The 27,531-nt window shown below is 41.6% G+C and overlaps 2 protein-coding genes and 1 long non-coding RNA gene across 3 annotated transcripts in view; 1 reads left to right on the forward strand and 2 right to left on the reverse strand.

Moving 5' to 3' along the window:
* The window catches only part of LOC306973281 (occludin-like), a 32,730-nt gene extending 31,802 nt beyond the window's left edge, over window positions 1-928 (reverse strand). Inside the window, exon 1 of the mRNA XM_079570192.1 lies at window positions 821-928. The gene's annotated coding sequence lies outside the window, so the exon portion shown is untranslated. The remainder of the gene's footprint in view (window positions 1-820) is intronic.
* The window catches only part of LOC306973284, a 547,876-nt gene that overhangs the window by 512,714 nt on the left and 7,631 nt on the right, over window positions 1-27,531 (forward strand). The gene's annotated exons all lie outside the window — the stretch shown is intronic.
* On the reverse strand, window positions 2,893-10,367 carry LOC306972813 (MARVEL domain-containing protein 2-like; the record flags this gene model as incomplete). The annotated part of the gene is made up of 5 exons (XM_079569519.1): window positions 2,893-3,009; window positions 3,079-3,129; window positions 3,205-3,373; window positions 7,055-7,254; window positions 9,333-10,367. 5 exons carry the CDS (start codon window positions 10,365-10,367, stop codon window positions 2,893-2,895), a joined length of 1,572 nt encoding a protein of 523 aa, XP_079425645.1.

Here is a 27,531-nt window from a genome sequence, read left to right on the forward strand (position 1 = left end):
AGTGACGTTAGCCCGCAGTTAGCTTTGCCCGTTAGCCTGTTAGCTTCTTCTTCGTGATCCCATTAGTGTGTATTGCTTTCTCCGGTCCGGTGGCAGTCAAGTTGCAAACATGGTTTTCTGTCCAGAGACACGAGGGGGAGATGAAAGACCCTCCAGTCATCCCATAAACACTTGTACTATCCCCACAGGGACTACGAAAAGGATTTATTAAGGTAAACACGTTACTTAGTACTGCTTTAAATGTGCTTTGTAAATAAAGTTTGACCTTGACCTTAACCCTCTGCTTCATTTTGTCACCCCTCAAAGCTGTAAACAGGCGTGAAACATGCAAATATTTAATTTGCTTGAACAATTCAGATGTGCAGGAGGGATTGTGTAGACAGAGCTAGAAATGAGCACAATAGTGTACACAAAACCAGGTAAAATTAGGAAACCCAGCAGATATCTGTGCTCTTTACTCAACGTTTAGTGTTTGATTTCCAACTGTTTTTTATGCATTTATACTTGCAGCTGGTGGAAAAAGCTCCACCAAAGTAAAGTCTGAAAAATACATACGACCTGGTTTGTTAAGAAAGTGGAAGCTTCTATATTCCCAACCTTTGAATATTGTATTAAAACATTTGACTGGTTGGTTTAAGACTTTTTATCCTAGTGATTTCTTTCGTGTTGTGCATCTGTACTTTTTCTAACATTAATAAAGGACTACAGGCTACCACTGACTCACCATTCTAACCTCATAGCGTGCGTGCAAACACTTTTTCATTTACAAAAGAAACACTCGTCGACATAATCAACATACATAATTGAAAAGCTCACTCACCAAAGTGCAATGGCCGTCGGTGTAAACTTTGTTCCTGCTCCTCATATCGGGCCGAAGCCCTCCCCGCTGTGGCCTCCGCTGATCCTCGTGAGAAGCATGTTGACTTTAGTCTTATTCAGGCAGTGGCAGAGCGGATAACTGTCTGTCACGGGCCGTGCGTAAAAGTGTTCCCCGTGTCTGTGCGTAAAAGACGGTTCATCTTGGGCGCCACACGCTCTCTCTCTCTCTCTCTCTCTCTCTCTCTCTCTCTCTCTCTCTCGCTCTCTCTCTCTCTCTCTCTCTCTCTCTCTCTCTCTCTCTCTCTCTCTCTCTCTCTCTCTCTCGCTCTCGCTCTCTTTCTGCGCGTGCGTTTGCTGTGTACCTCTGGAGCGTGTCAGCGAAACTCCGGGATCATTGCACACGAGGTAACCTAATAAGAGTCCCAGGTCTGAGCATGCGCACTTCAACTGATAATGACACTGATACAACAGAATGACAATTTAGATCAACTGTATCCTTTGTATCAGAATGTGCATGTTTAAATGGTGTGCAGACTATGTTGAAGTCACTCTGTGGAACATAGACATAGATATAAAGATATAGATGGAGGCTATAGGAAAAAAAACATTTTGTTGTATTTTGCATTTTGTATTTTAGTAGAGGTTTTGGTTTTCTGGACACTCAAAGACACTTTACACTGCATTATTCATCCATGCTTGGTGGTGGTAATCTACGATTGTAGCCATAGCTGAGGTAGACTGTGAGGCTGTCAATCTGTGCCATCACCCCCTCCGACCACCACCAACCACTAACTCACTCACTCACTCCATTCATCCAGGCTTCCTGGTTTTCCCAAACAGTCTCCCATCCAAGTACCGACCAGGCCCTTCCTGCTGAGCGTCTGAGGTCTAATGAGATCAGGCCAGTGCTTTATTTGTACATGAGTATTTTCAGGAACACTTTTGGTCTGATGTGATGGATTCGGGGAACAGGCCAAAACATTTGCCGGAACACTCTCATTACACCATTATATCAGATAAATCTTTTGCCTAAATATTTCCTGGATCCTTTGCCCTGAAAAACTGAGAATTAGGGGATCAGATTAAGCACTGGATCAGAGTAAAGGAGGTTAATAAATCCAATGTGTGATCTTAAGGGCCGTGACACGGAGTAGGGGAAAATTAATCCTATGAGGATTTTATAGCACACATTGAGTGGTGGCTCATCGACAAAATGGGAAGCTGAACTTCCCCCAAATTTCACTCCAAAAATATTTTAGGTTGCAAATTTCCATACTGAGATATGTTTTTACCTGCATATAGATGAGTTGATGCGTACCTGTCTGGTCTTTACTTGTGCGCTCAGCCACGCAAAAAGACCAAAGATGTTTTTAGCGTTTAGCCTCCCCAGCATATTCATATAGCTCCAAATGGGGGTAAAGTTAGAAGCGACCAAGCTCTTCCACGTTTTCAGAGCTCCCAGAAGCTCTAGGGGAAATCCCATTGAAGCCCTCATTTTAGAGAGCAGCCTCTGATTGGCTAACTCTGGACTGTTGTGAAGCTCGCTTTCAAAGCAGGGGCGACGTGCAACACCCACAAACTGAATGGGGATTTGGCTGAGGAAAAAAAGCTTTGACTGACAACTCCTGCTCCTCCTCCTGATGCTCCTGCTCTGTGAGAGTAGCATTAGCATTAGCTACTCTCACTGTGAAGCTAAAAGAGGAAAACTGTTGATACCGAAATGACAGGGATGGACTTTACTTCAGTCATGGACGACATGTTTCATGGAAGCTCTCAAAAGGATGTACTTTTGTGGGATCAGATGAAGAAGACTTCTGTGTGAGAGTAAATAATGTTTTCAGGCGTTAGCTCCTCCTGCTCTGTGCTGCTTTGGACCTGGTTTTGTCCTGAGATAAGGACTATGGTCATGCTGAGCTTCAGGCCCATTCATATGGTTGATGACTTCCCGTTTTAGATTGAAAAGACACAACATAAACAAAATATTTATTAAAGAAAACCATGAATGTATGAATACGTAAAGCTCAAATCAAGGATCAGTCCCACTCCTTTAAAATAGCTACACACACAGATCTTTTAATGTGGATCTTTCCTCACGTCCGTCTCTTCAAAAGTGCGTATTCTGTTTTTCAAGTGGGTGAGTTTAGCCTTTAGGTAATCGCAGCGCTCCTTTTTCTCCCAGAACGTTTGATCCTGGACAACACAGACAGTCATAGAAATCCTCAAACACAGAAGAAGGATCCATGTTCTTTTCATACTCACATTCTTTTTCTCCTCTAACTTGCGCAAAACGCTTCGTATCCGCTGCTGATTCTGAAACAGAGGCAAAAATACACCGTCTTGAATCCCACGTTGCGCCCTGTGGTTTCGCGCCCGGCCGTGACCCACCTGCGCGCCGCTGTCCCGTTGCAGTCGCTCCATCATGGCGTCCAGCTGTCTGAACTTGCTGAGCGTCAGGCTGATGTCGCGGTGCAGGTCTCGGTACTCCGGGTACTGGTCGTTGAAGACGGCGCGGTACGTCTCCCTCTGCTCCGCACACCAGATCTCCGGGTACTTCCTGGAACACGGAGCAGGACAATGCAAGTCAACACAGAATATTAAAGGGATGTTTCAGGATTACTGACATAGGGCAGGGGGAGGCAAGTTTTCTTGGCGGAGGGACGATTTTCTTTATTGTAAACAGACCGAGGGCCGAAGCCGTTGATTATTTGCCCAAAGTAAAGCACAACACTGGAAAAATCACTATCATGAGATAAATGACTCAAAATTGCTTGAATTAAAGTTCTTCTATGTTGAATTAGTACAAGATGCAAATGCTAGCGCCAATGGAACAAGATTAAAACCCACTTGGAATCAGACAAATAATTGTTTTTCACTTATGACACAAAAATTATCTGAATTAAGAGAATAACGACTGCTAGAGGTTTTATCTCATCTAAGACCAGACCAAATCTACTCAAACCTTAGATTTAATCCCTTAATTCAAGTAGATTTATGTCATTTCTTCCTTAAAACTATTATTCTTTTTCCAGTTCTTTCAAATGCCAGTGTTATGACCTCATTGGGTATTGACAGTATTTCTACCTTATTTTCTCCCATTTAACTCTAATAATGTTAAAAGTACTCTGTGATTTGTGTAATAGTGTTTCTCAAAATCATCTTGAGGGCCAGAGGTTCTGTGCCGGAGGGCCGGATTTGGCCCCCGGGCCTGACGTTGCCTACCCCTGACAAAGGGCCTCATTTCCTAGTTATCCAGAGTGTTGCTGATTTCAGGAGATTTTTTTTTTTTTTTTTTGTAATTCATGCAGTTCTTATATTTGAAGAGTTTCGTGGTGCTAGGCTAATGCAAGGCTAATGCATTTCTATGGTATCAGCTAGCCTGCATTAAACAGTCTGACCCGCTCCACAGAGCACCTGAGGCAAATCACTTATAACACCAGACTAACCATATAAATGTCTGTGTCGATAGAATAATGCTTGGAATATACCTGACCTGCATCACATGAATGATCGCATTTTGAGGGACTATTTTCTAGCAGATCACTCCGCCGCCGCGTAGCTTATACAACCACGAAGCTGATGCTGCTCAAATATAAGGTATTTTAAAAGCAAAATGGTTAAAATCGACACGTGATTTGCCTCAGGTGCACTGAGGAGTGGGTCAGACTGTTTTTAATGCAGGCTAGCTCATATTGTAGAAATGCACTAGCCTTGCATTAGCCTAGCGCCACGAAACTCTTCAAACATAAGAACTGCATGAATTACAAAAAATATATCTCCAGAAATCAGCAACACTAGGAAATGAGGCCCCATGTCAAAAATCCTGAAATATCCCTTTAAGATAAATAAAATTTAGAAAACGCTAGCTTTTTTAAATGAGCGCCAAAATAACAACGAAAACGAGCTACGCAGACACAATGGAATAGTTACAAAAATGCAACAAAAACATGGGGAAAAAGGTGAAAAGAATTGTGACAAAAAAGCGACAGAAACTCAGTACAACAGTTGCAAAAACGCATGGCAACAAAATCAACAAAAATATGACGACGCGGTCTTAGCTTTCAAATGAGGCCCATAGGCTGTGAACTCTCCAGTCGAGAAACTTTTAGATACTTTTGGGTAAAGCTGAACATGGGGAAAATGTCTTCGGTTAAGAGGGTAAATGTTTGTAGATTCTGTTCAGACTTATCAGACGTGCGTTATCAGAAAAGTAGAAAGCCTTTGGCGAGCTACCAAGAAAGGCCTGGAGAGCAACTGTAGCTCCTGAGGTTTTGATATTAGTGACTGAAGTTTCAGAATAAGTAGCAAGCGTTTATAAATATATTACTTTTTTTATGACGGCAATAAAGCAGTTGTTCTCAAATGACCCACTTCTTGTGAACCATTGCCCTAAAGAAATGTATCAAAATATGTCCTTTTGCTGCTCCAGTGATATAAATACACACAACATCCATGTGGCTTTTATAATTCACCCCCAACAGACTCTTTTCCAGACTCACCACACATTTCCCTGAACACAGCTCACTGTTTTCTTTATTATGTCCAAATTCACAAAACACAGAAACCTGGGATGAATAAATGAATATAACAGATTTCTTTTTTTAATCACAATTTATTTTTAAAAAAACCTGGAAGTTTCTTGTCAAAAGCTGAACATGCAGCGACTACATTCAGACACTAAAGCAGGGGTAGGCAATGTCAGGCCCGGGGCCAAATCCGGCCCTGCAGCACAGAACCTCTGGCCCCCGATATAATTTTGAGAAATATTATTATGCAAATAAGGGATCAAAAAACTGTTAGAGTAAAAATGCTAAATGTCCTTGCAGAACATCGCACTTGGTCATATATAATGTAAAACAGTGATTCTCAACTAGTGGGTCGGGACTCAAACGTGGGTCGCGAGCCTGTAGGGAACTTGATTTCAATACCGTAAATGCTCTAATATAGACCGGGGCCTTTATTTACTCAAGGGCATCGAGGACCAGGCCTTAATTAGAACCAGGCCACAGTTAGAGACAGGCTTTTATTTCTATTTGAGCAAAACGGACGACCAGGAAAATGAAGAAAAACAAGATTTGTGTCCATTTGCACCTAAAATATTAGGTTCATTTATTAATTAACAATGCAAACACTCACTCACACTTGACGCCTTTTATTTTGTCGGGACAACAGGAAGTGTTTCGTTGCTGTTAGCGGAACACTGACATCAATGTCACTGCAGGTTTCTGTTTCGTTTTTACCGCGGACCGGATTATTTGTTGTTATCTTGTGTAAAAGGCGAGTTTAGACGGAGCGTTTGTGTTTGTGATCGATCATGAGACTGACCCGAGAGAAGACGAGACGCTCGCGCTGAGCGGAGGAGTTATTTTGAGGCGTGGGACTGACCTGCACACGGAGCAGCTGGACGTGCTTTGAAGACGCGATGGTGACTTTATTAAAACCCTGGAGGGTCGCACAACATTTGTTGTTTGCCCTGTTTCCAAATATAGTCACAGGAGGTTTGAAAAGTGGCTAAATCGAAGTTACGCTCGGATCAGCTCCTCCGCAGTGTTCCCATCGGCCCGGGTTCCTGTTTGTTACTTCCTGCACGTGAGTTTTCATTTACACCAGTATGAGACAAATTCCTAACATGGGGAAAATTTCTACCGCCATTGTTTCTAGTAATAGCCCCGGCCTGTTTTAGAGACCGGCTTTAATTTGCCTCCGCCAGCCGCAAACCTGGCTACTGTTAGAGACCCGGCCGCTAATGGAATACAGGCCAGTATTAGAGCCTTTACGGTATTTTCCATCTGAAACTACACAGAAACACAATTTCAGTCGTAAAAGCTACAGCTTGTTCAATAAATGTCTGGTAAATACAATATTTTATAAGTTTAGTTTTAGTTTTATTTGGGCCGCAGCTTGTCATTAAGGTAATGGCGGGTCTCGGAGCCGGACCACTTCAGAACCACTGATGTAAAACATTGGCATTTGCAGAAAATGTCTCTTAACTTAGGCTACAATGGTGAGGTTCAGCCCTTGGTGTTTTGGCTATGAGGAAAATCGGCCCTCCGTGACACAAACATGCTGACCCCTGCACTATAGTGTGTTAGATATATTTACCAGTAAGGCTCTATGTTTATTTGTACCCACAAACATGGAGGATTCATTAATACCAGCCTTGACATCAATTGTAATCAAATCAAAACCTGCCACTGAAGTCATTTATATTCTCAATAATAACTGTATAGTCTCTCACATGATGTAGTCTGCGATGATGTGCACTTGTGTCCGGGTCTCAGTGACTCCGCCCTGGCTGATGATGGGCTTCAGTGGGTAACGTGTTTCAGAGTCATGGCCGTTCACAGATTTGCTGTGAGGTGCGTCCGTTTGGTCCCTGAAGGAGATCCTCTTTGGTTTCTGTGGTGCCAGCAGGATGGAGTTTGGAACATCACTCGGCTGAAAGAAGAAGAGGTAAACAGAAGATTCTAAATATAGACTGCTGCAATGAAACAATGACGCATTTCGAAAATTGCATTATGTTTTCTATGTCTCTATTCTCATTATGTTGGTTCCACTTCAGGAGCAGGGACAAACAGCATGCCCTCAACATCCAGGTTCTCATTCAAGTATCCAATAAATAAAAAAAGGTTCTCAAGGACGTGATTAACAATTAGAGCAACGAATGGTCCGTCCAACATAGGCCTTTAGGTTCACCAGAGTACAAAAACACTAAATATCACAATAAATATGGCACACTCGCCATCTTCTGCCTCTTTAGAAGTTCGCCTGTAGCACAGCCCTCCACGGCTCTTTTAATTCCAGGAGGAAGACATTCTAAAGTTAGTTATGAAGGATAGCTTGAGAGTCTTTGTGTGACTCGAGACACATTTGTATCTGTGATTGAATTGATCTTGGCGTGAAATGACATTTTTAAGAAATACGATACGGTTCTTGCGGTGACTCAGATAGATCTCTGCCTGAGTGGTTGCCCCACAGCAAGAAGGTCACAGATCTGACCCCGGATCAGGTGGATTTTTCTCTGTGGGATTCTCAGTTTGTTTTTCCTGTGAAGCACATCGGCAAAAATCACATGCACTGCACATGTGAAGTGCTAATTCTTCGCATGTGATTGTCTCCAATGTCAATTCATTTTAGAACTCTTCCATCACTTTAATGGTGATGGCTGTTTTTTTGTTTTTTTAATAATTCACAGCCTCGGATGAGAAGTGAAGCTTTAGCATCTAGCTAGGCTAACCATTAGCATGCCCAGATCTATTAAAATCAGAACAACTTTTTAGAATACAGACTTAGAATTATAATTGTAGCTTTGATAAAAGACTCCAAGGCACTTGTGAATATTTTTTCAAATTTAGTACATTTAAGACTAGGCTCTAAACGTACCTCTTCGAATTAGCTTATGATCAGGTCAGTTCGGTAAAACTTTAACCCATAGCCTGAAGTAAAGCCCGAGGAACACTGCTGTGGGAAGTACGAAGGTCCAATGAGCGCTATCCTCTTCCTTACTGCAGACTTTGTCTTATTCTGATACAATATTTCTTTTATCTGTAGTATATTGACATGGTGTCGCCTGTTCCACTCCCCCTCGGGAGTGCTACTACTCTCCTCCTACACACTGAGACACTGACACTGACTGAGAACTAGACGGTCTGCGATCTTGGCCTGTCTGCTCAGGGACTCCCATGGGCCCTGGGTCTATAGCCTGTCCGTCCATGGGACTGGATCTATCCTTCTGTGGTTCTCCCCGAGGTTTCTTCGTTTTCCCCTCTGGGTTTTTGAGTTTTTCCTCGCTGTGCTGGAGAGTATAAGGATTATTATTATGTTTGCCTGGATACTTCATTTGCCTGAACTTTATATTGTTGTATTTATTGCTCTGTTTTATTGCCTTGATGTTCGGTGCAGCCCTGTGAGGAAACCCCTGTTGTGATATTGGGCGATACAAAACCATTGATTGATTGATTTCATTTTTTTTTGTATGCTTGTGTCCTCTGCATTTAACCCATCCTTCGATGGCGCTGGGGCAACCCATAAGGAGCAGTGGTTGCCTGGATACAGTGCCGCGCCCGGGGACCCATCTCCATGATGTGGAGCCAGGCTGATGGTCAGAATCACCTGGCTGGAGGATTCACCTATTGCACATGTTTTTAGTGGTAGGGGAAACCGGAGTACCTACGCAGACACGGGGAGAACATGCAAACTCCACACAGAAAGGGAATCGAATCGAACCCGGGACCAAACCCGGGACCTTCTAGCTGTGACGCGGAGGCACAAACCGCTGCGCTACCGTGCCGCCCCATTCACAATTGTGCTTCCACCCAGGATCCTGCATCCACACCCTGGACTTACCACAAGATTGCACATAAGGCGGTGACACATAGCAGTGCGTAGGTGTTGACGAATGCTCACTCTCAGCAGGAAAACTTCTCTAATTCTAGTTCAATGAAATAGGTTCCAGCAAATACAACAAACAGAGTATTTTTTCTTCATTGACTTCCTTGACTTTAGGTTTGACTCACCTCATTTTGATAGTTCTCCCTCTCTCTCCTTGCCGCCTCGTGCCGCCACATTTTCAGGCAAACCATGAAGCTGCCCAGGTACAGAGCCATGTTGATGAAAATGAACGCGGTTCCCGCCATCTGCCCGCCCTCCACCCGACACAGGCTGGCCATGATGGGGTTCACCCCGATGGTCGTGAAGCACAGCCCCCCGCGGTTCAGATCGTTCACGTACACGATCCCCGCCGACATGTAGAGCAGAAACATGGCCACATTCACGAACGCCTCCGTCAGCGGCCACCAGGGGGCGTCCAGCAAAATCGTCCGGTAGTACATCGTCATCCCGGCTGCCAAGAGAATGAACGTTAGAATCCAAGAAACTCCGGCTATCGCTAGCACGAACGGCGTCATCGGTCCGCGGTAGCTGTATCCGGAGATCCCGTATCCGTCGTTGTACGCTCCGTTGTACATCCCGTACGCGTTGGACCACTCGCTGTCTTTGTGGACGTACGCGATGACGCACGCGAAAACCATCCCGCCGAAAAGGAGCTGCAGCCCGGCTAGCAGTCTTAGCAAGCCCGGCCATGATTTCAGATACGCGTACTTCAAGTTGTAGATCTCCACTTTTTCGGCGTAGTACTCCGCCGGATGGATACTTGTAAGTAACGAGTCCTCTTGTTCATACCGCAAGAAATTTTTGTCGGAAAATTGACTGGAATCGCCGCAATCACTGTCTTGTTTTCTTCCCAGCAAAGGGCTAACCGGGGGGCTAACTCTGGTCCCGTTTGGGAGTATTTGGATCCCGCTAGCGCTAACGTCCGAATCGTCATGCCGCGGCTTTCGATCCAGACGCAGAAGAGTTTGGAGCCTTTCTTTGAGACTGGACGTGGAGTCGCTCTTGGGCACGTAGGGAGGAGCGCTGGACGTCCCGCCCGTAGAGTTGCTGCCGTCAGGTGAAGGGGCGTGGTCCACCCAAACAGGACGTGGCTTTGGATCGTTCGTTTCGTTAGATGATGAGGTGTCACTTCCGGGCTCGTCTCGATCTCGGCTCCTCATGCTTGAGCCAGAGGTTTACTTGACCCACAGCATAAAGTCTTTCGGAAACAACATGTGAAAGAGGAGAAAGATCACATTAGATTTGTACAGTTTATAAAAATCTATTTCAGTTTGTATTTTCAAAAGTGATACCATTCAGGAAGGTTAGGGGTCACAGACAGTTTTTCCATATTAGTCCATACGTGACCGGGTGGTTGTTTTAGCTTAGCACAATTACAATATCAAAAGGATCACAGGTTCGCTCAATGAAAGAGGAAAGTCGTTCCAATAGTTTTATGCAATTTATTTCATGATAAATACGTTTGTTTCTCCGTTTTTCCAGTTCCGTTTAATCTTAAAAACAAGCAGAGTTGGCCATTTCCACAGTCAGTGAGCCCTTATCACATTTCCTCGTCTCCACAGGTTTGTACGGGAACTCTTCAGCAGTACTTCAGTGACAGTAGAGTTAGTGTAGACAAAGAAGCAGTGGTGATTCCAGGTGGATTCATTTGTTTCCGCTTTTGGATCCATCATTCAGGGGACGTCATGCTTTGCATACTGGACCGTGGGGAACAGCCCCATAGCTGCTCGCAAGAGCCCGAGGCTACACCACCACACCAGTCAGATAGATGGAAGAACAAGAGGTCAGAGGTCAAACGCGGGTAGGCTGTGCCTTTTTATTCACCTTATCGGCTTGTTGCACAATGTGGCTACGCTAGTTCCTCTGAGCTGAAGCTGTGGGCGCTTGTACTTCCTGTTCGTATTCATTTCCATTAAGATTAGCTCAGACCAGTGAGTTCCTGGTAGAAATATTTCCATAGAGGAGACGTTTATGTTTGTGAGGATCAGTGAGTTTGTCTTGAAGCTAAAGGCTAATTTAACCTCTTAACTCCCGCCTGAACCGAGAGGATCTTTTTTCCTCAAGTCATCAGATTTTTTTTCCCATCATTTTTGTCACTTTTTTGTCATTTTTTGGTCACATTTTTATTTATTTATTTTTTCGTCAATTTTTTATCACATTTTTGTAATTTTTTCGTCAATATCTTGTCACATTATGTCACATTTTTGTCATAATTTTGTCACATTTTATCACATTTTTTGTAATTTTTTGGTCATTTTTCGTCATTTTTTGTGACATTTTTGTGACATTTTTGTGACATTTTTGTGACATTTTTGCCACATTTCCATCATTGTTTTCGTCAAGAAAATGTGCTCGGTTCAGGTGGGAGTTAAGCGGTTAATGCATTACACAACTTGAAATAGTGCCTTTATATATATTTTTATAGCATGTTAGCCTTTAGCTTCAAGACAAACTCTCAATCCTTCATGATCACAGGCGTCTCTGATCTGAACTTCATGATTTGAACACACAATAAATGATCATCTACCGGGAACTCACCGCCCACAACATAATCTTTAGAAAATATGATTATTATTCCAGGAAAAGAAAACAGACAGGAAGTCCAGGCGCTCACACCTTCAGGTCAGAGGAACTAACATAGCCATACCGTGCAACAAGCCAATTCCGGAGGCTCGCGTGGAATTGTGCCCGCCCCTTTTCTCCTATCTGTTAACATGGGACTGGAGAAGTCCACATAAAATCAGTCACTACACGAAAACAGACGTTTTTTGGCCGCGCAGAGAAACGGTGCAGTGTCGACTTTTTGGTGCAAATGAACATCGGACATTTTACACAAATCAATCGACTAAACATTTGAGCGATTTGAGCTTCGAACTTTTTCCCTTGTTCTCCGTTTAAATGAACGGGCTTCGCGCTCGACCGGACGTGTCAGGACAACGGAAGTGCCGAGACAAGGCAAAAAGAGGCAAAAGTGGGCGGGGCGGAATAAGGTGAATATGGTGTTCCCAGCAGACGGCCGGAGTACCTACTACTACACAGACGACGTCTACTGTTACATACTGTATAGATGGGAGCGACGTCTACATCACATCAGTGGCGCCAAAAGGTTACCGGCCCCGTTGGGGTAAAGCAGCTCTCGCCCATTAAAATTTATATGAAAGAAAAAAAAAATGTTTTATTTATTTATCGAACGTGAAAAGGAAGCCATGGAAGTGACCTGTTGTTGTTGTCAGTGGCATTTGCTTGTGTAACTTTTTCGCTGGTTGCTTTATAATGTCATTACAGCTTCAGCTTTTAGTCTGTCCCTTTTATATTGTCATTAAATTAAAATCATACAGCCCAGAATGCAGTTTTGTAGCTTTTCAAAGCAAATGGTGCATGGTTCCTTCAGCCGCTAATCTACTAGCTGCTAATGCTAACGTTAATGTGCGTTTAAAAACCCAGAGAATCATTAAATAGGCCTAACACGTTTAATATAATAATTTTGAGCATGTTTAATAAGTCTGAATATTTGCAGATTAAACTTGTTTCTGAGGGCGTAATACACGACCACCATTATCCCCAATAATGAGCTTTGACAGATAGTGGCAAGTGATAAAATAACAGTAATTTGACAGTAATCTGAGGGGTTTGTAATCAGGATCAGCCCTTTTCCTGTGGTTCTGACACTGGTTTGAAGTATTTTATCCCCAGAATGTGAAATGATCCCTGTTCCACATACACAGTTTTTAAGTCTTGTGGCTCAGCAAAAGTTCACGGATGTCGCTCCCATCTATGGACTTCACGTGCCGTAAATTAAGGCGGATTTACAACTGGGGCGAGAAGAAACCGGCGACGATAGAAGCGAAACATCAACGCAGTCCAGTCAGCGATATTTGAACATCTCTACCACGATACTCCGAGAAATTACTGCAAAAAACTACTCACGCACATGTACTTGGGTAAATATAACTGACTGACAACTCAGAACGTCACTGCTGTATCTTCTGAATGGTTAGAAAATCTCCAAATGCCTTCCATAACAGAAGAAAAGCCATGTGACTGAAACCCAAGGGTCTGTTTTAATGATGTCCGAGAGCAGCGTTTCTTCCTCATGCCCGACACTCGTGAATATTCATGAGCAGAGTAGAGTATCATAAGCTTTAGATGCTCTATACGCCTGACCACAGTCGCTTCAGGAAACAGGCTGTGATAGTAAGTAAGTAAACTGCTTTAGGAATTGTTTGGTTATTCTCTCGACCAAAACCACACTAAATTAATGATTTTCCAAAGAGTTAGCTTAAACTTAGCCGTATTACCTGTTAACTCACACAACATGCACAAGAATGCAGCCGGCCTCACCTCTGCCCCCCCCCGAAGCCCTCAGATGTGGAAGGTTGTGGTAAACAGACCCGTGCCTGTGATCCAAAATGGTGACCGCCGTGTCCTCGGTTTCACTGCCGGCTGGAGGGGAGTTTTGATGAAGAGTGTGGCTTTCACCTACAGGAACAGCGCAGTTTGTTCAGTGAGGCTTAAAGATTAACAGACCAGACCGTGTGGGGACTGGTACTCGCGCCTTTAAAGGAACAGGCATCCAGAGACTCTGCTGCAAACAAAGTGTTCATGGGAAAATACAGCATTGGCTCGGAATTTGGAAAACATGACCTATCCATAATTTAAAAACACACACAGAAAAAGTTCTCTTTTGCCAAGGCGAGACACTGCAGGTGAATAGGGAAATAATGTATATTCACAGATATCAGTTTGAAGCTTTTGCTGTAGATCACTGGCATAAATGTGAGAGAAAAATACATGGCAGGTTTTCTGTCATTTTATCTTTTCATATAAGAACCTATGCCTAAAAATGCCCCAAATTTCCCATCTTTTCGGCGACGAAATCTGAATAATGGATAGAGCTACATTCAAATTTATGGTTTTATTTTTTTGATAAATGAGTTGGCAAGACTTTTTCACAGGGGATTTTGGATTTCTTGTTTAGTTTTAAAATAAGCTGTTTTTTAGTGGAAAAATTTGCAAAAATGTAATTTTCGCCTTATTTTTTGACATTCAAAACTCAATAAATGGGGCTTAGGGATTAGATAATAAAAAATCCCTCTGAAAAAATCTTCCAAATATAATAAATATAATAAGGTCCTACTGACGTGGACATAGTGTCGCCACAATGACAGAAAAATGTGTTTTGAGAAAAAGGCCCTTGAAATTGTGTTCTCCCATATAAGTCTATGGGCAAACATTGAATCAGCGCAATATTTAAACATGTTATTGTGAAGATTAGGTATATTTTCTGTTTCCGGGTGAAAGCTTGTATGTTCAGAGACCAATTTGGCCCAAAACCTGAAAACTGAAAAAATTGAGTTTTGCCTGTAGTGTCTCCCCTTAAAAGAGTGAAGCTACTGAAATAAGGATGAAAATAATTCGTGCTGTAGCAAAACATGCCTTGAAGGTGGTCAAGATGATCAGAATAAGACTGGAGCAGAGGTGTAGGTGGGTATAGTGTGACCAAATTTTCAAACTTAAACACTTTCAGCCCCAAGTCTTAACCGAACGCATTTTCTCCAGTTCGTCTTTACTCAAATCTAAAAGCTTCTTGAAAAAAGTTTCGAAAAATAGCAACAAAAGTGAGATGAAAAAGCAACAAAAGAACGACGAAAACCCAACAAAAAAGCCATGGGGAAAAAAATGTCAAAATTAATGACGTGTGGGAAAAAGATCCGCTTATGTTTTGTAGGTCTAAGCTTTCAAATTAGAGTTATGCTGGCCTATAGGCTGTGACCTTATGGATTTGGATAAAGCTGAACTGGAGTAAATGCACTTGGTTAAAGGTGGAGCCAAATCTTGACTGTCTTTCCCCCATGCTGAACGGTTAAACAGTTTGTTATTAATTGTGTATAATGGAAACTTTTATCAGAAAAATAACAATAACAACTTGATATTAGTGCGTGTTTGACCTTTTTGTGACCCGGTGGCTGTCTGAGAGGTTTGCTGACACCTTTGCTTTCCATCACGAAGGCTTCTGTACGGCTCCAAGACCTTTTCTTTTTTTTAGAAACCCTGAAAACAATCCGTGGAGAGTCACACAGGCCACTGAGAAGGACAACAAAGGCCTCAGGGGAATCATAACCTAACTTAACTGTAATCTGCTTTGTAACAATCTGTGTCGTGCATACACAGTTGAATAATGTGTGTTAGTACTTTGAAGGTATATAATGTAATAAGACAGAGTTAGGGCTTAAAGGGGTATTGTGCAAAATGGACTTTTTCAAGCTTTACATCATGTTATTATGTCACTCCCTCATTAAAAACATGCCTGAAGTGTTGCCTTGGCACATTCACGTATTTCTGAGTAATCTGTAAAAAACTCTGGTGGCGGCCATTTTAGGGATAGCTTTGCCTGAGTCCTCCTAGGAACGCCCCCACCTCCTGGAGACGCCTCCGAGCTTTAGTCACCAGCCGAGTAACCAACCACTGCTCCGTAGCAGAACCCCCTCCCCACTGATGCCACAGACAGCGTGTGGAGGGGGCGTGTCGGAAAGGCTCAGAGGTTCTTAAAGAGACAGAGGCCTATTTCAAGACATTCACTACAGCCATTTTGAGAGAGACATTTTATACAAGGCAGTTATTCTAATTTACTGCATTTACAGACCAACAGAAGGTTTGGTCATCATTGTAGTGTGATATAGACTGGAGCTATGTGATTGAAAAAAGCATAATACCCCCTCTTTAAGGTTAGGGTTAGGGTTATGGTTTAATGTCTTATTACATTATGTTCCAACACAAGCTATTACAGAACGTTACATATCACATTACATTGAACTAAATTTTGCAGGTACAATGTATCAAATAAAGTGTTATGGTTGGATTACATGTATAAAAAGCTCCATAATGCACCTTTAATGTGTTATGGTATTGATGTGCAAGTAGTTCATACAATGTATTTGACATCGACATGATCACATTTGCCAAAAATCAAATCTCCATCACCTTGGATGGAGCGTGAAAAAAACTGCGACAAGTCGATGGTTTTAGGAAAATCCCTGAGGACGCGAGACAAATGACTCAAAACTGGGACTTTCCGTTTGGTCACCACCTCAGCCGATACCACAGTAACAGTGTTTCTGTCTGTGACTATTGACTTCTTCACAAACATACTGTTGATCAGCCAGTTTACTGCAGAGTCCACGATAGCTCCAAATATTCACAACTGTGGGTTCATAAAGTATATACATCCCTGTTTGTTTTTGCGGTCGCTCTTATGTCATGTTTTGTAACTTATTTATGGTCTTTTTTATTGCGTGTTTGTTGTCTATTTTCTTTTTTTTTACACTTTTTGTTACATTTTTGTGACAAAATGCTAAAAAAATATATGAAAAAGAAAATACAGATTACCTATTGGACCAACATTTTTGGCATTATTTCCAAAATGATCGGCAGGACAATAGACCCGAACCCTTTGAGTGCTTTGTTCGGAACACTTAATCGGCCGCCTTCCCTCTCCACCTCACACGGCAATTCTCTTGCTTTTATGACCCTTCTAGCAAGGAGGGTCATTTTGCTGAAATGGAAATCTCCGCAACCTCCCTCTGTTACCCACTGGCTTAGGGATGTTTTATATTTTCTCAAACTGGAGAAAATACGCATGACGCTCCATGGCTCTTCTGAGAGATTCACTCAGACCTGGAATCCCTTGTTTAATTTGCTTAACCCTTGTGTGCCCCATAATGCAGAGTTACACTCGTGGTCACCTGGGGTCATTTTTGACCCCATGTTGTTTCTCTAATATCTCAGCCATAAAATAACCTTTTTCAATAAGTTTGGGTTCTATCTTTAGTGTAGCTTCAGACTAATGGCCTGATACAAAAAATGTGTGTTTTTTATTTATTTTTTTCAGTTTGTAGGCCTCGTTTATGTAAAAAAAACACCAAATCCTGAACAAACAACAGTCAAAAAATATCAAAAATCGAATTCTGAGGATAACTCGGACTATCTGGTCAGTTTCCAAGTGGAAATAGTCAAACTTTTGTGTTAATGCAATTTTTGAATTTTCTCATACATTTGAATGAGAACAAATAGTTACACTCGTGGTCACCTAGGGTCATTTTCTCTAATATTTCACTCATAAAAAAACATTTTGAAATAAATGTGGGTTCTATCTTTAGTTTGACTTCATAAAAATGCACTGATATTAAATTTACCAGTTTTTATTATTTTTTTGGTCGGTGGGACATGTTTATGTAAAAAAAGTCAAATTTTGAGCCAAAAGTGGCCCTGTAACAATGAAAATCCTGAAGTGGATATAACTACAAGTATTTGGTGAATTGGGCACTGGGAGAGGCTCAAAGGTAGAGTAGGTTCTGTTTTTGAAAAATGTTTCATTTTTGAATGAGAGCAAATAGTTACACTTGTCGTCTCTGGGGTTTTCTGACCCCGGCAAAACCCCATTCATTTCAATGGACATGAGCCGATCCTGCATGTTTTCTGTCTTTGACCTTTTGTACCAACTTCATTTGTTGGTACCCTGGGGACACAAGGGTTAAACAAATGAACTTCCCTTCTGTACCGGATTAACTTTTTTTTTTTTTTTTTTTACTTTTTTTCAATTTATTTATTTTTTCCTCCTATATTACCTGTTTTGTCTGTCAAAGTGGGGGCGCCATACATTTTTCTTTATACTTTTTTCTCGTGTACATTTTGGACATGCTTTTAGTGAGCTGGTTGGTTACTGTGCTTTTGTTTTCTTTTCTTTTGCTGTTGTGTGTGATTTAAGGAGATTGTATCAGTATTCTTTTCCCCTTGTCTTTAATCTGATTTGTTTGAAAACGCTGTACAATCTCTGTAAAACTTCAAATAAACAAAGTTTTGAAAGAAAAAGAAAATACACCCTCAGTCCATTGATCGATTGATGATTTGGAAAGTTCCACATCTTCCTACAGGTCTGAGTGCAGAATATGAATGAAAAAAAAAAAACTTTATTATGAGCAGGCTGCAGATGACATCTTTAGTTCCCTGTGCCCACAGTGACGGACCTCCTGCTGCTCCAAACGGATTAAACTCTGTCTGATATGAAAGTTCTTCTCCTCGGATCTCACACGCTCTTTATCAGCCGTCTGGAGATATGATCGAAACTTCTAGCAGATCTGGAAAAAAGAAAATCGGTGTGAACTGAGGAATTACAGACACAAGACTGGGTAATACTGAGAGGCAGCCACTAGGGGGCAGCATCCTCCTGTACTGCTGTTCCCAGGCGCTTCCCTTATGTTTCACACAATACTTTTTCTCCATTTTGTTAATGGTTCATCGTGGATTAGGGCGAGACACTGCAGGTGAAACACACATTAAGAGACATCATTTGAACAGTTGGTGACTGTGGGTGCGACTGTAAGTTAAGATGTCGTTGCTATATGTTCTCATGTGAGATTTGCACATACCTTCATATATCAATCCATGGAAAAACCGAATGCACATAAAAAAACATTCCTCTGAGGTAAAATCCTCACCGTGCTGATTTTCCGAGCCCTGAACTGTCTTTGGTTGGTGTTACAGAAAAGTGGCATCTCCTTTAAAGGTGACATTCCCATAAATCAATAGCGTTCCTCCTCGGTGAGGACTAATAAGCATTAAAGGGCCGCGCACCTGATGGCACATCAGAGGGCACGACGGTGACGCAGCCGTTTGTCAAAACTACCCAGCGCTTCTCGAACTTTTCACACACTTCATAAAGCACGTGACCTTCCAAGCACCGCCGGCCAGGATAGACTTCAGAGAGTTGGTGAGCGGGCCTGGGTCTGCTGTAGAAATGGATGTCTGATTTAATTTTGAGGCAGGGAGGTTTGGGACTGTCGAGCTACACCAGACAAGCACTGAGTCTGCTCTATCTGAACTTAACCTCGTAACTCCCGCCTGAACCGAGAGAATCTTTTTCCTCACGTCATCAGATTTTTTTCATCATTTTTTTGTTGGGTATTCAATTCATTTTTGTAACTTTTTTGTCATTTTTTATCACATTTTTGTAAAAAAAAAATTGTCACATTTTAGTAAAAAAATTTGTCACATTTTGTCATTTTTTCGTCATTTTTTCGTCCATTTTTTTTGTAACTTTTTTGTCATTTTTTTGTCCATTTTTTGTCATTTTTTCGTCATTTTTTCCGTAATTTTTTCGTCCATTTTTTATCCATTTTTTGTCATTTTTTCGTCCATTTTTTTGTCAATTTTTTGTCATTTTTTAGTAACTTTTTTGTCATTTTTTTTATCACATTTTTGTCATTTTTTAGTAACTTTTTTGTCATTTTTTTTATCACATTTTTGTCATTTTTTAGTAACTTTTTTGTCATTTTTTTTATCACATTTTTGTCATTTTTTCGTCATTTTTTATCGTCATTTTTTTTCGTCATTTTTTTTGTAACTTTTTGTCATTATTTTTGTCACATTTTTTCGTCAATTTTCGTCGTAACATTTTTTCGTCAAATTTTTTCGTCACATTTTTTCGTCACATTTTTTCGTCACATTTTTTCGTCACATTTCTTGTCCATTTCTTGTGACATTTTTGCCACTTTTTCATACATTTTTCATACATTTTTCTCACTTCTTTGTCACATTTCCATCACTGTTTTCGTCTCAGTTTTGTTGCTTTTTTCACAGCTTTTTTCCAGAAGCTTTTGGACTGGGGTAAAGCCAAACTGGAGAAAATGTGCTCGGTTCAGGTGGGAGTTAAGGGGTTAAAGGAACAGGCCACCGTTTTTCCAAACTGAGATATGTTCTTACCTGAGCTTAGACGAGTTGATGCGTACCTGTCTGGTCTTTGTGAGTGTCCGTGGAAGAGCGTGGCGGCTTCCAACTTCACCCTGTTTGGAGCCATAGGAATACATTTTGTGTGACTGAGGGCACGCACAAAGACCAGACAGGTACGCATCAACTCGTCTAAGCTCAGGTAAGAACATATCTCAGTATGGATAAACTGTTCCTTTAAGTTTGTTATGTTTTGTCTGTGCGTTGACACATATTTCTGTAACTCTTCTTTCTCATCGCTCTCTCAGTAAACAGTGTTGTTTTCTGGCAGCCCTCTTTAGTTATAGTCACATTTCTGCCATTTATTTATGTGATATGGTAACACTTATTTCTATTATGTAGGTTTAAATGAGGGCAAATATAGAAAGAAATGAAAACAAAATGTTAACAAACTAATATTTAAATCGATGCCTCATTATATATGTTGTATATCAGGGGTAGGAAAAGTTTGTGTCGTGAAGGGACAATTTTTATCGTCGCCAAAACACCAAGGGCCGAACCTCGCCATAGTAGCCTAAAGTTAATTTAATTTTCTGCAAATGCTAATGTTTTACATCTGTGGTTCTCATGTGGAATGGCTTCAGGGCCCACCTTTACCCATGGATGACAAGCAACGACACAAATGAAACTGTAATTTGCCTTATACAGTGGGGCAAAAAGGTCCTGGAGTGGCCTAGCCAGTCTCCAGACCTCAACCCCATAGAAAATCTGTGGAGGGAGTTGAAAGTCCGTGTTGCTCGGCGACAGCCCCAAAACATCACTGCTCTGGAGAAGATCTGCAGGAGGAATGGGCCAAAATACCAGCTACTGTGTGTGCAAACCTGGTAAAGACTTATAGTAATCGTTTGACCTCTGTTATTGCCAACAAAGGTTATATTACAAAGTATTGAGTTGAATTTTTGTTATTGACCAAATACTTATTTTCCACCATAACTTACAAATAAATTCTTTAAAAATCCTACAATGTGAATTCCTGGATTTTTTTTTCACATTCTGTCTCTCACAGTTGAAGTGCACCTATGATGAAAATTACAGACCTCTGTCATTATTTGAAGTGGGAGAACTTGCACAATTGGTGGCTGACTAAATACTTTTTTGCCCCACTGTATATCGTATAAAATATTGTATTTTCCATGCAGGTTTTTATTGAACGAATAGTAGTTACTCTTTTAAGAGATCAAACAACCCAGTAGAATTAATTTGAACAGACTCCCGTGTGTTCCCTTACAGTTTCAGATTGAAAATTGAAAAAAAGTTCCCTATACCTGCTGACACTATTTCTTGCATTTTTAGAGAACTTTAACAGGTGTTTGATCTCTTATTGGCATAACAACATTTCTCAAATTCATCTTGAGGGCCAGAGGTGTTGTGCTGGCGGGCCGGATTTGGCCCCCGGGCCTGACGTTGCCTACCCGTGCTGTATATGGAATGACGTATCCATTATGAAGCACTGTACTGACATTTTGTTAAGGAATCACACAAAAATGTGTTTTCAAAGATTGTTGTTTTCATTCTATATGTGTCCTCATTTCAGTCTGTGTATAAAGTAATCTATACACTATATCCCGGATACAAAGTGTCTGTATATAACCCCAGGGTAAAACCTCAAGGTTTGATGAGGGAAATAGTTTTTTAAGGTTTATACTAAACAACATGCTTCATATTTTCAATTATTAAAGGGGCTAGATGCAAGTTAGCCATTTTATACTCACTACTGCCACCTCAGGTCATACGTGTAACTGCAGCTTCTATATTAAGCTCGTGCATGACGGCACTTCGGACCCAAATTAACACAATTGACAGAGCAAGATTTTAGAGGCAGTTGTGGTGAACAGGTCTGAGCTCATTCTACACATTAGGACATGGCTGGAACATGTAGGGGGAGGAAAATACATCATTTTGACATTTTTAAACTCTGTATAGTCCCTTGGTTTGAGAAAGGAAAAGTCTCTGTGACATCACTGGTAAACCAAGTACCGTTAAAGGGGGGGTATTATGCAAAATGGACTTTTTCAAGCTTTACATCATGTTATTATGTCATTCCCTCATTAAAAACATGCCTGAAGTGTTGCCTTGGCACATTCATGTATTTTTGAGTAATCTGTAAAAAACTCTGATGGCGGCCATTTTAGGGATAGGTTTGCCTGAGTCCTCCTAGGAACGCCCCCACCTCCTGGAGACGCCTCCGAGCTTTCGTCACCAGCCGAGTAACCAACCACTGCTCCTCAGCAGAACCCCCTCCCCACTGATGCCACAGACAGCGTGTGGAGGGGGCGTGTCGGAAAGGGTCAGAGGTTCGTGACCTCTTAACTCCCGCCTGAACCGAGAGGATTTTTTTCCTCACGTCAACAGATTTTTTTTTCCATCATTTTGTTTGTTGGTATTCAACTCATTTTTGTAACTTTTTTGTCATTTTTTTGGTCAATTTTTTATCAAATTTTTGTCATATTTTTGTACATTTTTTTGTCATTTTTTCGTCAATTTTTTAATACATTTTTTGTCATTTTTTTGTCAATTTCTTGTGACATTTTTGTGACATTTTTGCCACTTTTTAATAATTTTTTTGGTCATTTTTTGTAATTTTTTTGTCACATTTTTATCAAATGTTTGTAATTTTTGTAATTTTTTCTTCAATTTTTTAATAAATTTTTTGTACTTTTTTTGTCACATTTTTGTCACTTTTTCGTCCATTTTTTGTCAATTTCTTATCAATTTCTTGTCACTTTTTTGTCACATTTCCATCATTGTTTTCGTCTCAGTTCTGTCGCTATTTTCACAGCTTTTTTCCCCAGAAGCTTTTGGATTGGGGTAAAGCCAAACTGGAGAAAATGTGCTCAGTTCAGGTGGGAGTTAAGGGGTTAATGAGACAGAGGCCTATTTCAAGACATTCACTACAGCCATTTTGAGAGAGACATTTTATACAAGGCAGTTATTCTAATTTACTGCATTTACAGACCAACAGAGGGTTTGGTCATCATTGTAGTGTGATATAGACTGGTGCTATGTGATTGAAAAAAGCATAATACCCCCTCTTTAAACAGCCAGTCCAGCCCATAGTGTTGAGGACTGAAACTGCTGTAAATACATGCCAGAATATTTATTGAAATAATACAAATCTGAAATGAAAAATGTGCGGTTAAATTAAATACTTAAAGCCCTATCATTATTCCCGGTCTATATAAACAGATGAGGTTTTCTGAGGCCTTGCTTGCTTGCTTTGGCTGCATGCTTAGCCTGGCCCTGCCCAGATCAATAACAATCATAAATCACATAATTGCCCCCCCCCCCAAGGTCACCTTCACGGCGCGTATATGTGCGATCATGTGCAGATGTGACCGGAGGCCGTGGTGACGAGCGCGGCCACACCCACAGACGGAGACGCCGAGGCTGGGGAGTGACCTCTGGAGGACACCGGAGACGCGATGTGCCGACTCAGCTCCCGTCAGCGAGAAGTGCTATGGGAACATATCCATCACACTTATTATATCTCCCGTCCTCCTGACATGAGAGCGCCGTGACGTGGTTAGAATGCAGAGGTGAAGAGGAGGCGCCCTCGTCGTTTCTCATCCTACGTTTTTTTTTTGTTTTTTTTTGAAGCGTCGGCCAAAACATTTCTCAGACGTTCCGCTGTCAGATCCGAGTGATTCATGTCATTTTTGTGGTGCCAAACGGACAGTGATTTGTAAATAACTTGCGGTGTTGAACTTATCATGCAGAGCTGAGCTGCTAAACAACTACAGGGAGCAGTTTTGGGAAATGATTTGTATTTTGACATGTGGTGATCGGCAATAAAGGGTAACACTTTACATTAGGGGCGGGTGAGTCTGTGGTACTTACAGTGGTACTCTTAGTAATGAAGATTGTACTTCTATTTACTTTGGTACTTTAAAGGAGCTATATCATGCTATTTTAGCCATTCCAAAGTTAAGTATAGGCATGTCTATGATATATTGTACCTCTACCATTATTGAGCACTCATTTTTGTGATAAATATAAGTGTTTTCTGGAGGTATTTTTCAAACCCGGAAGACACAACGCTTCGATTCAGTTAACTCCGCCCCCTCTCTCCGCACATACAACTTTACCGTAATATAAATAAACAGCAATAAGTGAAGATACTTCACGATGCAGTTATACGGAGTTGACATCTGCAACACAGCTTCATAAATGGCTAACACACATGCTAATATGCTAACACACAAGCTAATATGCTAACCCGCGTTTGGACTGACTCACCGCTCTGGTCCATCGCTGTTTACATTATGGGACTCGCGTTGGTTATAAAAGTTAATCCACTTTGGTTCTGGCGAAGGTTCACCAAACATCCATCAGAGACAGTCACAGAAAAACAATATTTTGGCTGATAGTCGCTGAATCCCGGAGAAAAAAACACTTCTGATGATCCCTTCTCTTTGTTTCTCTCTTACGACAGAAATAATGAAAAAGCTGTTTTACAAATTAAAATCAGGCTGTAAGACATTGCTTTACAGACGTCGAGCACTTCCGTTCCGCTGTTACGACACAACTGAACACTCAGTCGTTCACCAGGAGAGGGCGGAGCAGCTGCTCAGAAAGCAGGATTCAGGAGGATTACTGAGAGCTGCGTGAATGAAGCCACAAACCACTCTGGGGGTGTTTTTGATAAGGAAATAGCATAACAACATGGCTAAAAGCTCCAAAAAGTCGATTTTGCATGATATAGGACCTTTAAGGGATAGTTTCTAGTAGTTACAGTGATACATCTATGGTACTTATTGGTAATTCACGGATACTACACCAGCAATTCATTTTTCACATACAGAAGTACTTTCTAGGATTGTGTGACTATAAAACAACATGAAACAGCATAAGGGAAAACAAGAACCTTCATGACTAAGAGTTGCCACTTTATCTAGAAGTACATACCTTGTAATTGTCACTATAGTATCCTTTAAGTACCACAATAAGTGCCTAGAAGTACCACTATTATCACTAGTATTTTCCACTGTAAGTACCACAATAAGTACCTAGAATTACCACTGTTAACACCATAAGTACCATTGTAAGTACCACAATAAGTACCTAGAATTACCACTGTTAACACCATAAGTACCATTGTAAGTACCACAATGAGTACCACAATGAGTACCAAGAATTACCATTGTAATTACCACCATAAGTACCATTGTATGGCAGGCATGTCCTAGTGGGACAAGGCCTTGTGGAAGGCCCAGGACACGCTGGTGGGACTATGTCTCCGAGTTGGCCTGGTGTTGCCTCGGGGTCCCCCCAGAACAGCTGGAGGAGGTGTGTGTGGATCGGGAAGTTTGGGCATCTCTGCTGAGACTGCTGCCCCCGCGACCCGGCCCCGGATAAAGCGGAAGAAAATGGATGGATGGATGGATGGATGGATGGATGGAGTACCATTGTAAGTATCACAATAAGTATCACAATAAGTACCTAGAATTACCACTGTTAACACCATAAGTACCATTGTAAGTACCACAATGAGTACCACAATGAGTACCAAGAATTACCATTGTAATTACCACCATAAGTACCATTGTATGGCAGGCATGTCCTAGTGGGACAAGGCCTTGTGGAAGGCCCAGGACACGCTGGTGGGACTATGTCTCCGAGTTGGCCTGGTGTTGCCTCGGGGTCCCCCCAGAACAGCTGGAGGAGGTGTGTGTGGATCGGGAAGTTTGGGCATCTCTGCTGAGACTGCTGCCCCCGCGACCCGGCCCCGGATAAAGCGGAAGAAAATGGATGGATGGATGGATGGATGGATGGATGGAGTACCATTGTAAGTATCACAATAAGTATCACAATAAGTACCTAGAAATACCTCTGTAATTACCACCATAAGTACCACTGTAAGTACCTCTGTAAGTACCACAAGGTTATGCAGGGACTTGTAGGTGAGGAGGAGGAGCTTGTATTGAATATGATGTTGAACGGGGAGCCAGTGGAGCTGCTGGAGGACGGGGGTGATGTGTTCCCTGCTGGACCGGGTGTGGGTGAGGAGGCGGGCAGCAGAGTTCTGGATGTATTGCAGTTTTTGGAGACGAGTGGTGGGAAGTCCGTAGAGGAGGCTATTGCACTATAGTCGAGCCTGGAAGTGATGAAAGCGTGAATGAGGATTTCAGCTGTTGACTGGGTAAGGGAGGGGTGGAGACGGGCAATGAGAACAAGAGTGACCCAACCACAGAACAAAGCAGGAGATACTTTTAATGTAAGTATAAGGAGGACTTCCTTATCCTGCTTATGGAAGTGACATGGGAAGATTCATGACCCTTGTATCAAAAGTCGAATAACTAGTGATGTAAACATGCAACTACCCATGCAATCAAAACGTGAGCGGGCTTACTGAGGCGGTGAAAAGACTACCTGAGGTGCTAAATCTGGTCCTCCAACGACGCCCCTGGTCTCCGAGATCAGTTTTCACCATCAGCAGAGGTTGAAACGGTTGTAAAATACTAAGAAAAATGTATAAATTCTTTAAAAATCTTGGGGAAAGACACCGGACCCCACTCTTTAGTAGGGGAGACCGGGGCTATTTGTCACGCGGGGTAATTTGTCACATTAGAGGGTGCTGTATGCTGGTAATGATATATAATATGTGTATTGGTATTCCTTTTCTCTTCCAATAATAATTTCTCATTTGGACTGAAGACATGAGGACATTTGAATTGTTTTTCTGCCTCGGGGCTATTTGTCACAAAAACTGAGGGATTATTTGTCACATGGGGCATAAATGGTGGTAACTTTATTTCTTTTGTGCCTCATGTTTTTATGATCGCTTTATTTTATCATTAGCTTTTGTTGAGGCCGTGTTTGCTGAATTTGTACATTTTACACCTGCACAAATAATCAGTTATTAACACGACAATTGTGACTATTTTAAAACATATTTTGTCCTTTTATCTCAAAAAGCAAAAAAGTTCCAAAGGTTTATCAAATTTCAAGTTAACGTCAAAGACATTAAAAACAATAGTGACAACCAACCCCAAACATGGTGACAACTTGCCCCGCACATGGGGCACATGGGGCACATTATCACAGTCGATTTGGTTGTGTTTGACGGTTAATAACTATTTATTGCAAAATGACAGAAAATAGAGAGCGAGGTTTACGTCAAGTCAAGGGTTCAAGCTTTCATTTACTGCTGTTCTGACTCTTGCGGGATTTTCTGTTGATGAACAGTGCACTCTAGAGAAAAAAGTGACAAATAGCCCCGGTCTCCCTTATGTGGACAGTGGATATCAAAACCACTATTCGTATGTAATTACTGAGTCTGAAAAACAAGCCTGTGAACCAGCAGACTTGTAAACTACCCCCAGGAAACGTCAGTGTTTTTGAGGTAAGACTTTTTTTTGAATCTCAGAGCTAAGGGCTAGTATCAAAAAATCTTGTTGCTATTTTACTTTTTATTTAGTGTTAGCTTCAAGACAAAAACACTTACCGTGACGAGGCAGGAGTTTCCTTCCTCCTGATGCTATAGCGACTGTCAGTAACTCACTGCCTGCCATGTAATCTTGAGCTATTTTTGTTTTTTTTGAC

Source organism: Gobius niger (assembly GCF_951799975.1).
Source record: "Gobius niger genome assembly, chromosome: 13".
In the NCBI taxonomy this organism is placed as follows: domain Eukaryota; kingdom Metazoa; phylum Chordata; class Actinopteri; order Gobiiformes; family Gobiidae; genus Gobius; species Gobius niger.